Source organism: Leptonychotes weddellii, chromosome 3, assembly GCF_054177405.1.
Source record: "Leptonychotes weddellii isolate Sample4059 chromosome 3, ASM5417740v2, whole genome shotgun sequence".
NCBI classification, from domain to species: Eukaryota; Metazoa; Chordata; class Mammalia; order Carnivora; family Phocidae; genus Leptonychotes; species Leptonychotes weddellii.
Window position 1 is genome coordinate 42,636,785 of NC_138371.1, and position 21,223 is coordinate 42,658,007.

The 21,223-nt window shown below is 34.1% G+C and overlaps 1 protein-coding gene across 3 annotated transcripts in view; it reads left to right on the top strand.

The window, feature by feature from the left end:
• Positions 1-21,223, top strand: part of CALCRL (calcitonin receptor like receptor) — a 101,455-nt gene that overhangs the window by 73,766 nt on the left and 6,466 nt on the right. For all 3 annotated transcript variants that reach the window (XM_081813996.1, XM_081813995.1, XM_081813997.1), the window contains 6 exons: positions 9,389-9,515; positions 12,499-12,652; positions 14,088-14,148; positions 14,232-14,298; positions 18,697-18,915; positions 19,068-19,109. In XM_081813996.1, coding sequence (XP_081670122.1) covers positions 9,389-9,515; positions 12,499-12,652; positions 14,088-14,148; positions 14,232-14,298; positions 18,697-18,915; positions 19,068-19,109 — 670 coding nt within the window. The remainder of the gene's footprint in view (positions 1-9,388; positions 9,516-12,498; positions 12,653-14,087; positions 14,149-14,231; positions 14,299-18,696; positions 18,916-19,067; positions 19,110-21,223) is intronic.

Below are 21,223 nucleotides of genomic sequence, written 5' to 3' on the forward strand. Positions count from 1 at the left end.
TTTTACATAAACATTTAGCCCTGATAGGCACACTATATCAGTAGGCACTTTAAAAACAAAATTAAAGAGGGGCGCCTGGGTGGCTCAGTCGTTAAGCGTCTGCCTTTGGCTCAGGTCATGATCCCAGGGCCCGGGATCGAGCCCCGCATCGAGCCCCGCATCGAGCCCCGCATCGGGCTCCCTGCTCAGCGGGAAGCCTGCTTCTCCCTCTGCCCCTCCCCCTGCTTGTGTTCCCTCTCTCGTTGTGTCTCTCTCTGTCAAATAAATAAATAAAATCTTAAAAAAATTTTTTTAAAACAAAATTAAAGAACATAATTTTTAGTATTGTATGTATCAAATTTATAAAGAAATTGTTTTAATGTTCAGGCAGAAAAATAAACAGTGAATGAAAAATTTTATAAACAACTTAGTAGTATAATTATATCAGAAAAAAATTATGCTTAAGTAAATTAGTCAAAAATAATAAAACTTTTTATGCCCACAAGATACCATCTAGCTTACTCAGTACTTGAAACCATATTAAAGAATTTGTAGCCTTTGATTTTAAGACACTTCTACTATATACTCCTCAAAACTATCTACCAAAACAGTAAAACCACCATCTCCTAAAAACAACCACCCACTGAAGAGCAAGTAATGGAAAGAACATCACAAAGTTAGTTCCGTGAGAGCACAAATCATCTCTCTTTTTTTTTTTTTTTTAACACATTCCAGGGCTTATAAGGCCTTGCTTATAGTAGGCACTTAATATATTTTTGAGGAATGGAAGGCATGAAGTGATTTGGAAGCTTATTTCTAAGACTGACTTTCCCATGACTTATCTATGACCTTGGACAAGTCCCTTAAGTTTGTCTATTCTTTGTTGTCTCCATCAACAAAGAAAGGCATTAGAGTAAGACTCCTTAAAATTCTAATTAGTAGGAGAATCTGTGTAAAACAATATAGGATGCTCTGTAGGTAGATTGAGGGTAGACCAAGACCACCTCAGAAAATAGTGAATTGAATGGTTAATAAAGCACGTTCAAATAATCAAGAGCACCAGAAATTTTAGCTTTCTTCCCACCAACCTGGAAACATCCTATAGGAGTTGATGTTTTACATGAAATCATTGTGTACTGAAAAGCTACCAATATCTTTTTCCTGCTTCTTACCCCATTTCCCCATACTGTAGTCTCTCTTGCTTAGTCTTCGGTAGAGGTAACATTTTTTGTTTTCTGTTAATTCAGGGTTACTGACCCATCCTAATAAAAGCCAAGAACCAAAAAAAAAGTTGATTTAGGGTGCTGTTTGTTATTTTTATTTAGAGAGAGAAAAGAAAAAGTCTCCTACTCATCCATGCTTTAAATTAGAAACAGAGAACTCAAAACACTATTTACCAGATATACTTCAGTTTTATATTAGAGCCAATTAAAGAATCAGAGTGGGAGATAAAAAGAAAGGGAACCGAAAGGGAGGGGAACAGAGAGAGCTTTGGGATTTGCCAAGCCCTAAGAGGCAGTGACTCTTACTCATAATGATCCTTAGAAAAACAAAGCACAACCCTTTAGATAAAAAAAATAAATAAACTTTACCAGAATTAGTTATAAATTATATTTTAATTACTGTTTAAAATTTGAGAGCATAGCAAATCTTGTTTTTACTTTCAACCCAGATAAAGGGCTCTATCTTCTTGCACATAAAAGAGCACATATAACATCTGACTTGTATGGGGAAAAAAATGATTCTTTTTATTTTTTGACAACTTAATTTTGCTGATCTTTCAGACACTGATTCCAAGTAATTTCAAAGCCAAGTTGCACATTTGCAACTATATAGACAATGATGTAATTTCTAGGTAGTTGAGATAAAATCCTAAATAAAATCCAGCAAAAAATCTATCCAGTTGATAGGATAAACTTTCTTAATAAAATAATCCTTTAATGCATGTATTTCTACTTTTCAGGACAAGTGATCCAAATCTCACCTTTTTTCTTAGATCATATATGAATATATTCAATCAATATTGTGAACACTTATCTCAATTCCAGTTTCTTCATGTATCTCTTGAACTAGAACAAAGTATAGTTTTTCTTCTTTAAGCTATGAATTTTCTCCTGAAAACTGTTCATGATTCAATCTTCAAATCAATTTTAAACAAAGCTAACTATTTAAAGAAATCCTGCATAGGAATACGGAGAACAAAAAGCCTTACTCTACAAACCATATCCTGATGTTTTTGTTTTGGCAAATTAGAACTTTCACTTATATAAGTTGTTTAAAACCTGGCAAATATGCCCCATCAGAGGTTTGACAATGGCTGAGTTCAGAAATAGTCATCAAGTGGTCTCTGAATAGCATAGCTCTCAGTGCCTACCCAGGATCATCCTGGTTTTCTCAACTCTTTGGTACATTTCACTCATTGTAAGTTTGTTATGCAGTATGGTTTTAAGACATATTTTATTCTGCTTTATGTATCCCAGGGTTCCTTCAGCTTAACATTGAACATTGGTTAATTAACCATAGTTTTTCATGTAATATTTTATTAGATCATACTCAGTCTATTTCCAAATTAATGAATTTTGATCAATGTGCTGAAAAATCCATCCCCCATAAACTAAACACGGTGAGGACTGAAAAGTCTTGGTTAGAAAGCTTTGGATAAGAACAGAGTAGTACAAGAATTAATGGATTTACTCTAACAAAAACCAGTTCCACTATAATATAATTGCTATTACTGGTTTATGGAGAAGAGTCCCAGGTATGGAATTATAAAGTAAATAACTGAATTAAAGATTTTGGACTTATTTTAAACAGAAAATTTATTATTTAAAGCTATAACTGAATGTTAAAGATCACATATTTCTGTTAATATTTTTGATAAATATGCAACTTCTTTATAAGTGTAATCTATTTTGCTCGAGCAGGTTGAAACATAAGTGCTATTTAAACATAACTAAATTTTCATGGGAATAGAATGACAAATCATTTTAAGAAAACAAATGATCCATTGCTTGAGGTTAAAATGATAGTCATTTGAATGGATTAAAATTTCATGATTTGAAATAGAGAACATAAATAATATAACATTTCCCACCTCAAAGTCATAATATATTTTGCAATTTGGTTTTCTACTCTTATGGGCATAGTTTATTTGGTTAGACTGTACCCACAGATATGACTATATAATAGGAGAAAGCCAAGTAAACTCTCCAAAGTATAGCATCTTTTTAGTAGTTAGGAAAAACAAAAACCAGACATGACTGGATAGTATGCTGCTAACATTTGCTAATAGAACATTAAAATGTAACACAAATGAGTATGAGCTTCAGAATCAAAAAGTCTTTTAGTAAATTATGCTCTTTAATTTTCTTCATCTTAGAATAGGAAAAAAAAAACCAACGTGGAGTCTTGCCTTATGCATTTATTCACATTGTTCTTCGTGCCCTGTAAAAACTCTAAGCTTAATTTTTTTTGGGGGGGGGGACTCTGACTCAGGGTAACTTCTTAATCTGCTTGAAATGCTTTTCTCCCCTATCTGCTCCTGTTTCAGTTCTATCTTGAGTCTCCCCTCACTCTGGCCACAGTCTTTATCTATTTCTTAATCCTATTTTCATTTCTAAAAAGCATATAACACTATCAGGAATTATGTGATGTAATTTATGTATTTACCCTCTATTGTTACATGAATGACATCTATATTATTCAGAAGTGTTTCCTCAAAATCTAGAAGGAGTGCACAATATATTACTTATGCATCAGTAAATAGTTATGTGATTAAATAAATATTAAGAGACAAAAGCCTTACATTTTCTTAAAATTCAACATGCAAATTCAACAGATCACTTAATAGGTTTGTAATCTCGAGCAACTTAAATTCCATTTTATTAAAGGATAATGACACTTCAAGGGGTTATTATAAGACATAATGAATGTGAAGTACTTATCTCTGTGTCTGCGATATTCTAAAAGCTCAGTATATGGTGGCAGCTACTATTATGAATTTTATCTCTAAAATTTTGGGGAGTGTAAGAATCACAGGCATTCAGAAAACCTGACTATTTCTTCTCTTGGTTTCCTGTCCATTAGTAGGCCAGGAAGAGCTCTTGCATGGGGCAGCCCACACATGAGAGAAAACCATTTGGCCACACAAAATGTGCCCATCTATTCCTTATGCAGCCCATATTCATATGTTACCTTAAATGAGGAGCCGTGAAAGGCAGGGACAAGGGAGAAGGGAGCATGATGGAGTAAAAGCAAACATTTCCCTTCAGAAGGACATCCATTGATCACCTTGCTTGAAACACTCTTGTGCTCTTTCTAATCTGACCAAATGGATCACCATCAGCCTCCAAAGAGAGCTGTTGATAGAGGTTATATCCACCTTGTGTCATACCTAGCCAGGTGAATCCATCAACTCAGTGCTCCCTTCAGTAGACAAAAGATAGCCATACTGCTTTTCCTTTTAATATATTTATTGCTTTCGGCCCACTTTTTTTGGCAGTGTTCCAATTGGCATGAGCTTTCCTCCCAGATACATGGTTAGTGTTTTCTTGGGAAAAGAGCTAAGCATTAAGAAATTAAATTAAATACACTAGCATAAGAAAGCAGTACTTTGTTGCCTGTGCAGTTCTTATATTGCTTGTATTTCCTCTTTTTGTTACTAGTTTTGCTCAGGATTAGTGTTGAGTGAAAGTAGTTTGGAAATTTCTATCTCCAGTCAAAACCAAATGGGAAACAAAGGCAAGTATTTCGTTCATACTGTGGCAGAACTTTGACTATGGAGCAGCATAATACTTGGGGCCGGTATGGGGCACCTGGGTGGCAGTCGGTTAAGCATCTTACTCTTGATTTCGACTCGGGGCATGATCTCAGGGTGGTGAGTCTGAGCCCTGTGTTGGGCTCCGTGCTCAGTGGGGAGTCTGCCTGAGATTGTCTCTCTCTGTCTCTCCCCCCAACATGTGCTTACCTGGTCTCTCTCAAATAAATAAATAAATCTTTAATATTTGGGGTCTGTATGATAATGAAAGTGGTAATTTGGAGACAACTCTGGGAAGGATGAAAGTCCTTGGGAGATAATTCAGGTGGCTTGATCTATTGCTCTCCATCACAGAAAATTGTCTTTCTAATGCTAAATTCTTTTGCTTTGTAACAAAAAGATGGCAATTCAGGGCGCCTGGGTGGCTCAGTCGTTAAGCATCTGCCTTCGGCTCAGGTCATGATCTCAGGGTCCTGGGATTGAGCCCCGCATCGGGCTCCCTGCTGGGCGGGAAGCCTGTTTCTCCCTTACCCACTCCCTCTGCTTGTGTTCCTTCTCTCACTGTGTCTCTCTCTGTCAAATAAATAAAATCTTTAAAAAAAAAAAAAAGATGGCAATTCAGTGTTTCATTGTACTACTTAAAATATGGGCAGTTTTAGATTACTAAGGTGAACCTTGATGCTATTTTATTATTTGTGGGAGAAAATCCTTAGAGAACTTGATTAAAATCAGCCATATGATAACTAGGTTAAAAAAATAAGAGCTAACTTAACATGGGTGAGATATTATGTTAAGCACTAGACCTGATTAATCTCACTTCACCTTACAGGCAATCCTACAAAGTACTATTGTTATTGCTATTTTACAGATGCAGAAACTAAGGATTAGAGTTCTTAAATAACTTGCCCAAAGTCATAGTGTCAGGAGGTAACATAGTCCAGATTCACTCTCAGGCCAGGTTTCAAAACCCACTTTCAAGTATGTGTATAGACTGGATGCTACCTACTCCTAATTGTTCCAAAAGAGAACTGAAAGACATAGGTACCTTATACATGAAGAATAATGGTTTGTTGACATGCTTACATTAACTGCCTCTACTACTCTGCTTGTCAAATTGCATACTGAAAAAGTATCCTAAAATAATTATATGTAAAAATATGAAATGGAAACAATCCAAACCCACAGACCACATTTTCTATTCTGTGGTTATGCTCAGATAGAAAGGGATATTATAACTTATAAAGAAAGCAGAGAGTTTTTTGTAAAACATTCTCCAAGAGTATAAAACAATTGTTTTAGTATTTTGAGTAAAATAAGCACATTTTAAAACTTAGAGTAGGTGAAACTGGTTTCAGGTTAACATTTGAAAAAATACCTGGATATTTTTAGGGTTAACAAACCAATGTGTTTACCAAGTACGTATTTTGGTTTCCATTTACCAATTGATTTTATTCATACTGATGAACTTACATGTGTTAATGAATATGTTTAGAGAAAACAATATGCTTCACTAGAAAAATTTAAGCATCTTTACCACTAGACATTGATAGAAAACGTATGTCAGACAGCATCTGTCTGCATTTAAGTTGCACAGAATCTGGAGGAAGAAATGGAAGAAACTCCCCCCATAGGCTAATATTATAGATAGTTGGACATATTTACATAACACAAAGTGAATTTATTTTGCAATGGTTCAGTTCAACAGAACAATATGAACAGCTAAACTGGATATCAGGGTTTCCAAAGCAGAAGTCTTTGGTTTGAATTATATAGGGTGGATTATCTATGTTGACCATATTTTGTAAAACACTCAAAATAAGCTTTATGTCTCTGTTTTGAAATGATTTCATGTATCCTCCTAAGTATTTGTTTGGTTTTTATATTAAACATTTTATTTGTAATAGGATTTCATTTTATTATTTCAAAATTTTGCCCATAATATGGCATTATTTTGGTTCTCAAAGGGGAAAATGCAATATATCCATTTATCACAGAGTAAGAGAGTAAGAAGCAATTTCTTTTTTGCTGGTGGACTCACAATAACTACATCTTTTTAGGTCATTTTTAGGTCCTTAACTTTCAAACCAGATTGAGGTGTGAGCAGTCATCAGAAAAAGTGGGAATTCTGAGAGGAACAGAAATATACACTATCATAGAGGAGAAAGGGAAGTTTAAGTGCACACAAAGAAAATTAAAATTGTTTTCAACTAACTACAGTTAGCATTTCATTTTACTTATTTTTAATCTTTGCACATGTGAGTATTACAAACACCAATAGTCATAATATAAGTGCTACTCATTTTGCATTCCTTAGCTCATCTTTAGGCTCTTCTATCATGAATTGCTATTTTTAAAAGCCTTATTTAGTGTTTGTTTTCCTTCATTCCAATTTACTCTTTACAAACATTTCTTATTTGCTGTTTAAGCAAACTCTCCCAGTGTTTTGGTCATAATTTTAAAACTATGAAATTTTGTTGTTTATATATTATGTCTTAACCAATGAACCTAAATATAAGTGTGTTCAGCAGAAAAGGGCAAAATATCCCAGCTAAGGAAAACATTTTTTATTTTTCCCATGGTGGTAGCTGAGTTATTCAAATACTGTTATGAAAAAAGTACATATTTGCATGGGTAGGCAGTTTTCCCCTAGACAATAGTTGGCACTCCACAGACACAGAGTAAGCTCAAGGAAGGCATTTAAAACTAAGACCATGTAGACAAATTTTATATGTTCATAATGTGAAGAGTGACCAATTATAAAAAAACAAACCATTCATGATACAAATGATCTGAAAAGAATATTCTTTACTAAACCTCTTCTCACATTCATTAATTTTGTTTGATCCCTGCCTGCCTCTCACACCTCTCATACACTGCAAAGTCAAATCAAAGACTCTCTAATACGAAAATACGAGCAGCTCTCAGAGCTGTTTCTATTTTGAAGGACTCCGGCTGCACTTCACATACTTGTCGTATATGACTGTCTTATGCTCAGTTGATTGCCCCAGAGCCGTCTCAGTCATGAAGTCTTTCATCGTTTCCCTCATAGCACCCACTTCTGCGGAAGGCATGTATTGAAAAATCAGTAAATACTGGTTTGGACGGAATTCACTTCTAGACCCTTTAAAATACTAAAGCTATATATAAAATCACAGATCTATAGCTGGAAGAAATTTCAGAGACAATATAGCTTAAACTTTGCATTTTTAAATATAGAAAACCTTGGCATCCCAGCCTAACTATAATATCCTGGGCACATGGTTTATTTAGGATAAGGTGATACAGTGATAAAATTAAGTTAAAATCGGGCGCCTGGGTGGCTCAGTCGTTAAGCGTCTGCCTTCGGCTCAGGTCATGATCCCAGGGTCCTGGGATCGAGTCCCGCATCGGGCTCCCTGCTCCGCGGGAAGCCTGCTTTTCCCTCTCCCACTCCCCCTGCTTGTTCCTGCTCTCACTATGTCTCTCTCTGTCAAATAAATAAATAAAATCTTAAAAAAAAAAATTAAGTTAAAATCTCCTTGAAGTTCCCAAAGTAGAAGTCATTAGTTTGTGTTAAATAGGGTGGGTTATCTAGGTTAACCATATTAATTGCATAATTTTGTAAAAATACAAAATGAACTTTTAAGTCTCTGTAATGAAATCATTCCTGTCTCCCTACATACGTGTTTTGTTTTGATATTAAGTATTCAGTTTGAAATGGATTCCTTTCTATTAGTTTAAAACTTTGCCTGTAAGTGTTCAAATAAACGCTACATGAAAGAGGTAGAACTTGAGTTGGTCTTTGAGCATAGAGTCATATGCAGACAATCTGGTAGAGTAGATGTGGATTCAATCCGAGGAATGGCGTTACTTGTCATTAATAATGACTTTTCCTAAAATTTATTTCTATATGAATATATATTATATTATATATAATATATATATTTATATAAAATATATATAATTATTTCTATATGAGCCAGTTCTTTAATTTTGTTTTATATAGGAGGACCTCCAGTCACAAGTGGTAATATTTTTATACCTTACATATGGCTGGGCCAGTTAGAAAGAAAATTCAGTAAAGCTGAACAAACAAACATCATTGGTTTCTAAGTCTATATTTTTATAAATTTATCTATTCTGAATACAATGTTATCTTTCTCATGGTTGGTGTGCATAATCACTACCACCACACAGAGGCTCTATAAATAGAACAACCATAAACAATCATAAACAGGCTATATAAACAGAACAACCTTTGTGGTATAATGAAAAGAACATTATCTGTGTAAGATTCTGACAGACAAATCTAAAGTTTTCAAAATTAATTAGCTGTAGGATTTTTTGATCAATTAACTTCACTGAATCTCAGTTTCTACATTTTCAAAATAAATTAAAACATTACTCATGCTGAGACATTCACAGAAGAAATTTATTTAGAAGCTTTGTATGGGCAAATTTCTATTCCTACGAATGTCTACCTGTCCTGAAGCAACTCATTTGCTCTCTTTTAAGGAATTATAGGTTTTCCCTAATTAAGATTTTATCATGAGTCAATCTTGGGGAGAAAAAAATAATTCTTCCAGATTTGAAGCAGCTATTATGAATTGTGAATGTATCTTATTTGAATGATTATTAATAAAAATAAAATATTTGGTTTCTCTTGCCTTTTAGGAGCCTAAGTTGCCAAAGGATTACCTTGCACAAAAATCTATTTTTCTCTTTTGTTTGTAACTCTATTGTAACAATCATTCATCTCACTGCAGTGGCCAACAACCAGGCTTTAGTGGCCACAAATCCTGTAAGTAAAATGAGGTTGTGCCCTAGGTTCAAGAGGTTAGAGGGAAAGAAATGTGAGTGAAAGGTGGTGGTGGGAGGTAGGGGGTGGGGGGTCCTGATATATGTAAATGTGTATAAATACTCATATATATATTTTAAGGTCTGGCATCTAGAGAGTATATGTATCTATATTCCAATCTATAAAGGTAAATACATCTCAATCTTTCCCAAGTTATAAAGGAGGAATACATGTCTTTGCTTCAATTATTTATATATGTTATACATATCTTCACCTCATTTTATGGCTAGAGTCCTCCTGCTGGTGACTTAAGGGTTTATGACCATGTAACATTTACTCAATCGAATTTAAAAAATCAATCAAAGCAACTAACTACAGATGTAGTTAGAAACACAAGGCATGAAAACAGAAAAATTTTAATTAAATTATATATTTGGGATCAGGTGACTTTAAATAGTTAATTAAACTGGGGAAAATGAATTGTACATCCCCTATGTAATGTTAAAGTTTCTTAACATGAGACTTTTTTTTTTTAAAGGACTCTACCAGGTCCTCAGTATCTCAGCAAATATTTATAAGTTGTTTCCTTATAATCCCTTTGGAAGCACAATTTGTTTTTCTTTTAAGTTTTTTTTTTACTGAAGTGTAGGTTACACAAAATGTTACATTAGTTTCAGGTGTACAACATAGTGATTCGACAACTCTATATGCTATGCTTACCATGAGTGTAGCTACTATCCATCACCATACATCTCTATTATAATACCATTGACTATATTTTCTTATGCTGTACCTTTCATTCCCATGACTTATTCATTCCATAACTGGAAGTCTGTATCTCCCACTCCCCTTTACCCAATTTGCCCATCTCTCGCTCCTCTACCCTCCATCCCTGGTAACCACACATAGTTTGTTCTCTGTATTTTGGGGACTGTTTCTGGAAGCACAATTTTTAGGATGAGTATCAAAAGCTACATAAAAATAAGCGCAGAGACTGTCATAATATAAAAGCCATATTTTAAAACACAAACTAAAATTTACTAATATAAGTGTATATATTTTATGCAAATTATATGCATATGTGAGCTATACTTAAAGTATCTGCATAAATAAAAGCATATTTTCAAGTATTTAAAATTATCTGCTTTCATAATGTTTATAGTATCCATACTACAGTTTTGGATATGGATTTGTGGAGGGGTATATATATATATGGTGTACATAAAGTGGTTTTTTAAAGATTAAGTTATCTAGTAGTAACTAGATAGATTAGTAACTAGATTTCAGTAGAAATCACGGAAGGGAAGGAATTTTCACTCAGTGGGCCAATAAACAATACTCTCCTATGTGTTTTATGTGTGTTTTAGGGTAATTTCCAAAATCCTAAAATTCCCTGCATTGTTTGCACATGTGTATCCGGATTGCTTAATCTTGTGTATGTTCCACTGTAATGTCACTAGGTGAGGAAACACACTGGGATAGATTTAGCAACATAAAAAAACTGGCCAATGGCCTACCACTTTAGAGTGACTTTCTCTAGAGCAAAGAGATGAGAAGTTTCATCATGAAGCTACAGAGCAAGAGATTCTAAAGCTTACATTTAGATATAAGGATATTGTGTTTAACGTACAAATTGCAGGCTGTAATATATTTTTAATATATTCTTGGAAAATTTATTGTTTGTTTATATCAGCAATGCCCTTCATAAAAATGCTTTCCTGAAGCATGTTTTAAGTTCTTTTTATCATAGTGGCTTATAGATGAATTTTTTAAGTGAAATCAGGAGTAAGAAGTCCAATTGGATATGCATGTCTAAAAACTATACCAGATAAAAATTTGAAGCTGAAGTCTGTTATTTCTATATAAATATAGTTAACTAACTCACTTTACCCTTGAGAAGACTTTGTTAATATAACGTGATGTTTGACATCAAGATACTTTATTTTAAAGTTTAATGTTATGCATTCTGCCAATGTATTTAATGGAAGAATAGGTTTTATAAATGTCTTACGGGCAGAAGGCATTGTGTATAATCATGAAAACAAAATTGGAATTACAAGACTTGTGTTCAGTGTATAGCTTAGATTGATGTTGTATGAATATTAGCAAATCACTTAACTTCTCCAGTACTCAGTTTTCTATCTGTAAAATAAGTGACTAGTGATAAATTATGTCACACAGAATTAAAGATTAAATAAAATAACATATTGAAAATATTTTAAGCTAACTAATATGCACATGTCATGATTACTATTCTATGAGAACCCCAATATCTATTTTCTAGTGTATCTCCCTTCCAATTTTCTTTTTAGTGAAAAAAAAATTTATTTCAAAAATAATGATAATTGCCACTAAGTATTTATTGACCAGACTAGAAATTGGGAGCTGTGGAGAGTAAATGGCCATATATTTCTGGGAGAGTTTTAAATTTATTCTCCTTTCTAAGGGAGCAAAATATATATCTTACTCCTTCATGTTTACTTTACCCTGTATTTGAACCTTCCTCTTCTGATCTCTTTAAGAATAGAGAAGAGAAAGTGGGGATCTCAGAAAAAGAGGAAGGAAACCATAACTTTTTCTTCTTTTTACTTACATGAAATCCTCAACCCCATATAAAATATGGGCCCATTAGATTATTATTTACTAAGTAATTGCATTGGTAGCAGTAATATGCAAGACTTTCAATTTTGGCCACTTTTCATAAAAAAATGTATCTGGAAAAAACACATCCACTAACTGTAATAAATATGGAACTTACACATTTCCTGGAAGGTATACCATTATAAATCTTTAGAGTCAGTGCTTAAAAACTTTATAGGTACCATTAGATCAGGATGAAAACTGGCATTTTACAAATCTGAATCATCAGTATATAAGATTTTGTGTAGAGGAGAGAAAATTCCAGGTCTCTATATAACTAACCTAAACTAGACTATTGAATTCATAAACAACTAAATATTGATGACTTTCTTTTTTTTTCTCACAGGTTAGTTGTAAAGTGTCTCAGTTCATTCATCTTTACCTGATGGGCTGTAACTACTTTTGGATGCTTTGTGAAGGCATTTACCTACACACACTCATTGTGGTGGCTGTGTTTGCGGAAAAGCAACATTTGATATGGTATTATTTTCTTGGCTGGGGTAAGTGCCATTACACGTGTTTGCTGACTCACCTTTTAAGAAAGCTCTTAGAGGATGCAGAGCTCCTTTGTAATAAAAATATACTTATTATTAATCATTCTCAAACAACAGCAGGTGATCAACCTTTGCTTATTGCTGTAAATTGAAATATTTAAACAAGAACCACTGACTCATGGTTTTCAGTAGTCACAGGTCAATAATACAATGTGGTTGGGTTTTTTTCTATTTAATATTTCAGTGTGTATCTTGGCTAAGTATGCAGTGGCTAACACGACACAATTAGAATCACGAATTAGGGAACTAGTCTTCATATTGTTCGAATCTCCTTTTCCTTTGTGCAAAATGAGGGCATTGGGCTTAGCCAGCTTTGAAATTCCACTCAAAAAAAAGTTTGTTTTTAAAAAAATATCATTTTATCTTAAGAATAGAGGGGCCGGTAATTGAATAAAGGCACACAAAAGATCTATTTTTTCCACACAATCTCCTGACATGGTATTATTCACAGTGCAAATAATGATACACTTCTAGCATATTTCCTTTTCTTTTTTTCTGTTTTTTTCAGTTTTAATTTTAATTCCAGTTAGTTAACATACAGTATTATATTAGTTTCAGGCGTACAATATAGTAATTCAGCACTTCCGTACACCACCCTGTGCTCATCACAGCAACTGCACTCCTTAGTCCCCGTCACCTATTTCACCCATCCCCCATCCACCTCCCCCTCTAGTCATCATCAGTTTGTTCTCTGTAACTAAGAGTCTGTTTCTTGATTTGTGCCTCTAGTGTATTTTTAAAAACAACTAGAATAATTCAAAATATAAAATTCTGAAAATGAATTCAATTGGACTAGTTTCTAGAAACATAACTGAAATACTTATCTATCATATATCAATCTACCTATCTAGTCAGACAATAGATACAGATATATAAAGGTATGTATGCACACACACACACATACACACACACACTCTTTAGTATATTCAGTATATTTAGTATAGGTTACCTTTATAAAGCATGTCTTCATTTCATGTTGGAAAGATCTCATTTAGAATGCTAAAAACATGCAAAATATCTAATATATAAACCATCTCTCTCTTCCTCTCTTTTTCTTCACTTGATCAGTCTCAACTTCTTCCCACATCCTACTAAATAAATATTGGCTAATTCCATATCATAGAAAATATATATGAATTCTTCTAAGCCTTGGGGCTTAGGCAGCACATTTATGGACTTAGGCTCTGAAGTCCACTGATTCAAAATGACTTCCCACAGACACACAAACCTGGACATATAAATACCGAATATTTACCATATTTATTGCTTCACTATACAGAAAATATTTACTCATTAAACATATAGTGACCAGTTGTTTTTGCTCCCAGGGTACCTCTGAGTTTCATATTTTATGACCACATTTTTTGTTTGATATTTGCAGGATTTCCACTGATTCCTGCTTGTATACATGCTGTGGCGAGAAGCTTATATTACAATGACAAGTAAGATAATCTCTCTTTCTGATTTCTATTGGAACTACATAAATGAAAATATCCAACATAATTTTGCTGTTTTTTTCCCCAAGCTGCTGGATCAGTTCTGATACCCATCTCCTCTACATTATCCATGGTCCAATTTGTGCTGCTTTACTGGTACGTAATGAAAATTTTCCTTGTTTCATCATTGTTCATATTTCAACTTTATTTCCTGAATCATCCAGCCTATGGTATCTTTCAGGATCCTGGTGTACATAAATGACATGTTCACAGTGTTTAACTGAAGAGAGTTTAATAAAGGTGTTAATTTGAGGTATTTGCAGGAAGAGGAAAGGAGCTAATTCATAAGGAATGGCCAGGCACCAGGGACCTGCAGCGGGAAACTGTTAATGGCTTTAGACCTAAAGAGGGGACAGAACAGTGTTTCAGGATTTGGGCCGGTGCTGGGAGGCATGGCCCTGAGTAGAGGAACACACCCACTGCCCAAACCACAGCCTGGCAGGGAAGAAGAATGAGGAAGAAATACTCAAACTTCTCTCTTCCTATGCCCTGATTACTTGGTTCTTCCCTTTGGCCAAATGCAGCAAACGGCAGAGAGCAAGAAGCCTGGGCAAGGGTGCAGTCCTTCGAGGTGCCTCAGAGTTTCCTGGGACGCAGAGCAGAACAGAGAAGGGCAGAGGATAGATCTAGTGAGAGGGAATGGCAAATGGGGAAAACTACACACCTATGTTGGTAATAAGAGTAATATTCCAATAAAGAAAAGACTTTAATTTGGAAAAAGAGAGTATTGGTTAAACTGTTGTTTTACTGTCATAAGGATCATCACTTAACACAAATACAGCAATTGGACATTTTTAAGTGTGGTTACAGGGAAACAGAAGTAACATTCAGTGCTTTTATTACATTGTTTCAATGGGGAAATAAATTCATCCACATTAACAGGGTTGTTTTCATAGAGCATTAGACACCAGAATGCGATTAATGTCTGAGATTATAATTACAGGTGATATTCAATTACACAGAAAAAGATAAAGGGGGCTATGTTTCTCGGTCAAAATTCAGAGCTTCCTAATCCTTGTTTTCAAATTCTTTTTTTAGACAAGGATTCTTCTATTATTTTACTATATTTGCTAATTGCAGTTTAGCATACGATTATGTTAGAATATTGTTCGAGCCATTCTCAAAAGCATGTCACAATTAAGAGAAACTTCTGGAGGCTGAAGGCCTGGGCTTGAACACTTCTTCCACCTTTTACTTGCTGTATGACCTTAGGCAATTAAACTAATCACTCTACATTTCAAGTGCCTCATTGGTAAGATAAAGAATATAATAATAGTGATTTTTAATCTTTTAAACAAGGAGTCCAATGAGTTAACACCTATAAAGGACTTAACCTGGCATGTATAAAGCATGTAGCAAGTGTCAAACTTCTGATTTGTGCCTGACCACATAAGCTCAAAAATTAACCCATGGAAGTTATTACAGCGATTATGGAAAGTTTAATATAGCTTAATGTAGACTCTAGTGAGAATTTCATAGGCAGAAGCATTTCCTTCCTTTCTGCCCTGCACACACTAGGGTCATGCATGATACACCGGACTTAAGTTACACCTTGAGATGTCCTAGCTTTGTAATCTTAGAGCCAACATTGAAATCTAGTTCTACCACATCTGGCTGTGTGTATCAGGGCAAGTTCTGTTTTTTTGGGGGGTGTTTTGTTTTGTTGTATTTAACCTCTCAGTACTTTTGTTGTCTCTTCTGTGATTAGGGAATAATAATAGATACCTCATAAGGTATTGTAAGGATTAAATGAGATGCATCTTGTCAGCACAGTGCCTAGAATACAATAAGCTCTCCCAAAAAACGCTCTAAAAACTTTCTTGTAATTTCTACATGATACCATGATTTTGCTCTGAGGAGTGTTCAAAGAAATAAGATATGTTTTTTGGGCCACCCAGGAGCTTACAGAACAAATATAAGGCAAAATTTTATTACGAGAGATCTGACTGATTCTTCAGAGGGGTAATTCAAATGCTTAAATCAGAGAGGTTCAGGAAATTAAGTAAAAGCACCTAGCAAATAAAAAATGTAATTGCAACTAACACAATCCTTGGAAAAGCCCCTCCACATCAATTTTGGGAGGGAAGAGTAGATGGTGCAGTTAAGGGTAGAATATCACATAGAAATATAACCCATAAAGCTACTCTAAAAGAAAGAAAGTGAAAATCCACATTATTTGCCTAAAACATTTTCCATTTTCTTGGCTTAAAAAAGAGCAGGAGCCTATTTTTCTAACACGATAAATTGTTCTGTCTTTGTTTGAGTTCTAGGGCTCCTCACTGGTTCTGGCCGATTCCAAGGTCTTGGGAGGGGCCTTAGCAATTGTTTATATGGTCACATGCTTAAGTACAACTTTTATAAATAAAATATTTCAACCTCAATCAGTTTATTTCCACTCAGACTTCCCCTGTCACATTTCCTCTTGAGCAGGATGGTATTTGAGTGGCTACAGCACTTTTGAGATCTTGCCAAAGGGAAGTTGAGAGAGGATACATTTAATTTGTGTTTAGCGAGAGATTTTTAAGTCAGTTCAGTGTATAGTTAAGTGATTGCTGGCTGTTCTAGTCTGGGAATGGCTTCTAGGAATCCTCCTGCCCTCACTGTGCTGAGGTACACTGCTCCCTTTCATGACCCGAGTGTGGGATCATGATATGAAAATGTCCTGTTGTGCCTACCAGTTACATGATCTTTATGAGTATTGGAATAAAAACAGATTTCTTTTCTTCCCCTTAACTAGTTTTGCTCAAAGATAGATGAGATTCAGATATAGGTCATCTGAAATTTAAAATTCTTATTCAATCCTATTCAAAATAAATGGAAGTATTTGCAGAAAATAAAGTAGGATGACTTTCTAGTTTCTAGTTTCACATTTTAAATCAGATTTGCCATTTTGGAAAAGCACTTTGCATTTAGAGATTTTCATATAATGAGCATCTAAATTGCAACATTTCTACTGATTTTATAATTTATGATTTTTGCATGTAAGGATTATAAAATATTTTATATTCTAAATTTATAAGCAGATAAAAGGGCATTATTATATTTTCTTTCATGGGCTGGTAGTAATTTCCATTTAGTCAAAACTTTACAATAGCCATGAGTGCTTAGGAAGGGAACATAATAGGATGGGTGGAAAAACAGCTGATGTGTTGATTTGTCATGTTTCATTCTTACACCTGTTGAAATGGCTTATTCTGCTTTTGTCTTTAGCAGAGACATTCCTGTGTCTATAACCATGTTACTTTTCATAGATGTGTTTCCATCGGTATTGTGGTGAACTCTGGAGCATATGTCCCATTAGATTCTCTAAGAATAGTAGTGGAATATTTTTATGCCCAGTTATTTTCATAACACATGTCTTAAATCAGCATATCTATGTTATTTGTTCATTGTTTTCTATATTAAATGAGGGGCTATCATTATTACTCCAATTTATTAAGGTAAGCAGATATAAATTACTTATCAGGATGTAGTTTAAAAGCTTTAGATTATTGAAGCACAGATGCTAGAAGTCAGGGTGAAGAAAAAGTAAAGAGAATATAGCGTAATGACATAAGAGCCCTAAGGGGATCTTCTGGAGTTAATATCCATAATCTTATGGAAGGCACAAAATACGGGCACAGAAAAAATAGACAAGCATAAAAGATATTGACTTGGATGAAGATAAGAAAGTGGTATTCAAAGTGAGAGAGAGAGCGAGAGAGATATATTAAAGCAGAACTCTGTTTCCTGAGTGACTTAGTTATCCACACTAAATTTTTGAAGTTTTATAGCTCCCTTTCAAAGAGAATGATTTCTCTTGGGAGAAGTTTTTAACACACAGTAAATATGTAATTACAGAAAGTAATTAACAGACGGCCCTGTGGGATGCCAAAATTGTTTTAACTCTAGGGTGATCTAGGTTGAACATCAGCTGGTTTTAGTGTGTGATCAGCCTCCTTAGAATGATAAAGCAGCTTACAGTACTATCTCAGGAGTTGTGAGGATTACTGTTAGAAAAGGAAACACAGGAAGGAGAAACCAAAAAGATGAAAATGGTTATTATGGTATAATATGTATTTGGAAAGTACTAGTATGGACAGTGATAAAGAGGAGACACTTAAAAAAATTAGCATTTGTTATAAACAATTCTTTCCTTTGAGCTGAAAATGTTCAAAAAACTTTGTTTTTGGACCATCGCAAAATTCAAAAAAACTGCATAAGAAAATGAGCTGAGAAAAACACTCAGATATTCTTTAACTGAATGTGTTCCACAATAATTCCACCATAATTCTATTTTTCTAAAACTAAGTCCACTAACATTGATGCGCTTGTTAAATTAATAAATCACAACTCTAGAAATACAAATTAATATATTAGGCATATATTCTCTGCAGTAGAACATATTCTTGTACATTGAAAATAATCTATGACTTATAAAATCAAAGATCCTTCAGTAATGCTTCTTAATATTAAATATTAAACAGTTTTCAATATGCCATTTTACTTTTTTAGGTGAATCTTTTTTTTCTATTAAATATTGTACGTGTTCTCATTACCAAGTTAAAAGTTACTCACCAAGCAGAATCCAATCTCTACATGAAAGCTGTGAGAGCTACACTTATCCTGGTGCCGTTACTTGGCATTGAATTTGTGCTGATTCCGTGGCGACCTGAAGGAAGGATTGCAGAGGAGATATATGACTACATTATGCACATCCTTATGCACTATCAGGTATGGTGTTCTTGAATCAGGAAGGCACCTTGTGAAGTTTGGTATTAAATTGCATATAGCTTTGGTTTAGTTTGACTATGTATGTAGCAAGTTGGTTACAAATAATGTATCTTTTCCATTTGGAATCAGAAAATTCTGTTTTTCTTTTACAGGGTCTTTTGGTTTCTACAATTTTCTGTTTCTTTAATGGAGAGGTATGGTGATTATTTTTATTCCTTTTATCGTTTTATATTTGCAATACATCTTTTTCTTAAAAATAAAGACACTTATACATTCCCTAGGAACAACTACTTCAAATTCCATTTTGATCAGGAAAAAAACGAATCTCTTTTCATGGATGCAACTCTTCTTCCCAAAAGCTTGGGTCATACTGGAGTTCAAGAGTAGGGCAAATCCAGCCTCACTTTAAAATAGTCCATCAGTGACTTTTAGTCATGTAGCCTTTGACCTACCTTTTGCACTAATCCTAGTAAGTCTGGCCTTTGTCGTAGGTACAATGCTAGGCAATCCTTAACCTCATAAAACATACACTCTAATAGGAAATAGAATTGACTCATTTTCATTTTCCCCCTTTCTCTGTTTTTTGTTTTGCCTGGCTCACAATGTGGTTTGGAAAACAGTTTTATGGTGGTTACAAAAAGATTTTAAAGAATTAAACTCTCAGTTATACAGGGAAGGCATGCAGTAAGTTAGAAAACTGAGGAGAACAGAATGCTGTAATTTGTAACATGGCAATGTGCTCTTGGATATTTCAAGATTTTTATCCAAGGCTTTCCGAATAAGAAAGCTTCAGGTGTTTTAGAAACTGGTACCAAGGTTCTTATGCATATGAATAGTGTTATAGCTCAGTGGTTTGAGCTATACTGATTTAGCTCTTTATCTGTTTTTAATCTATTTGACAAATTTTAACCTTTTGGAGGATTTTGTAAAATTCAGCAAAGTTTAGAAATCCAGACAGCAACTGAGTGAGACTCAAATACTTGGTAACTGTGAAGCTTATCGCAAAGCTTCAGATGGGAAACATACGGACCAGTAGGTGTAACATTATGAGAACTATTCCTAAAAAATAAATCAACATTGGAAATCATGTACATGTCATGAAAAACTATAAAATATTGCTCTCCTTTGCTTAATAATCGTTTACTTCTTTCTCTTAGCACATGATGAAATTTCATGTTTGATTTTATTAAATTGATTTTTTTAAATTTTTATTTCATTTATTTATTATTTATAATGGAGTGTAGAACTGTCATATATAGTAGGCTATATTTCGTATCTTTAAGTGGTGCTTCCATGATTTTTCTGTTATACAGTGGACGACAGTGACTTTTTCTGAAGTCATTGAGAAGTACAGATGTAAAATGCAATGAGGAAGAATAGATAAATCATTTGTTTTGATAATAAAATTCAAATAGCATTTATTATGTACCTCTATAAATTTATGATTGCATGAGCTGAATTAGACAATCCTATTTGCTGCCTATATAGGATTTTACAATTAAAATAGATGAGAGAGAAATGGACAACATGCCAAAGAACAGGCATACAATATGAACAATATACCTCTCCACTTGCAGAAACAGATTTCATTTTAATAAAGGGTAATTTCTAAATGTATTAATCATAATCACTAGTAAAATATTTTGTGATAGGAAGCAATGTAGAATAAAAGCACAGATACAGCAATGTGTTTTTACCCCAAAGATGCCACTTTGTTCCTGGCTGTAATACTTCGGGCAATATCCTGAGCCTCCTAGAGTCTCAGTGTCTACTTTTATTAAAAGGAAATAAAGTTCCTTACACAAGTCTCACAAAGATTAGTGTAAGCTAGGAATCTAAAGCTTTTAGCACCATGCCCCACCCTTAGTAGATTATCAGTACATTACAGATTCCTTACTAGATCTCTCAACTCGTTCATTTTCAAAAATACATGCACAAATGGAAGCATTAGTCATACTGGAGTCAATCTCAAATTGGACTTTTTATTTGGAAAGGTTGTCCAGGGAATATCTAAACTAATGCCTAATACTCTGATTGCACTCTCTGTGTAACCAAAAGAGACCCAGACCTTGATCTTCTGCCATGTCCTAAAATTGAGAAAATTTGGGCAGTAAAAAATTACAATAATACAAAATCTTTTGAGCCTAGTTGCTGCCAAATCCTTTGGTTCTTTACAACATCTCCAATGTGTCCCCTTTTCTTCATCTCTCAAGATACAATCCCTATTTGTGGATGACTCATTTCTCATCTTAAGAAATACTATAATCCCTCCTTTTTTGTCTCTTTGCCTCTTAGTTTTTCCCACTCT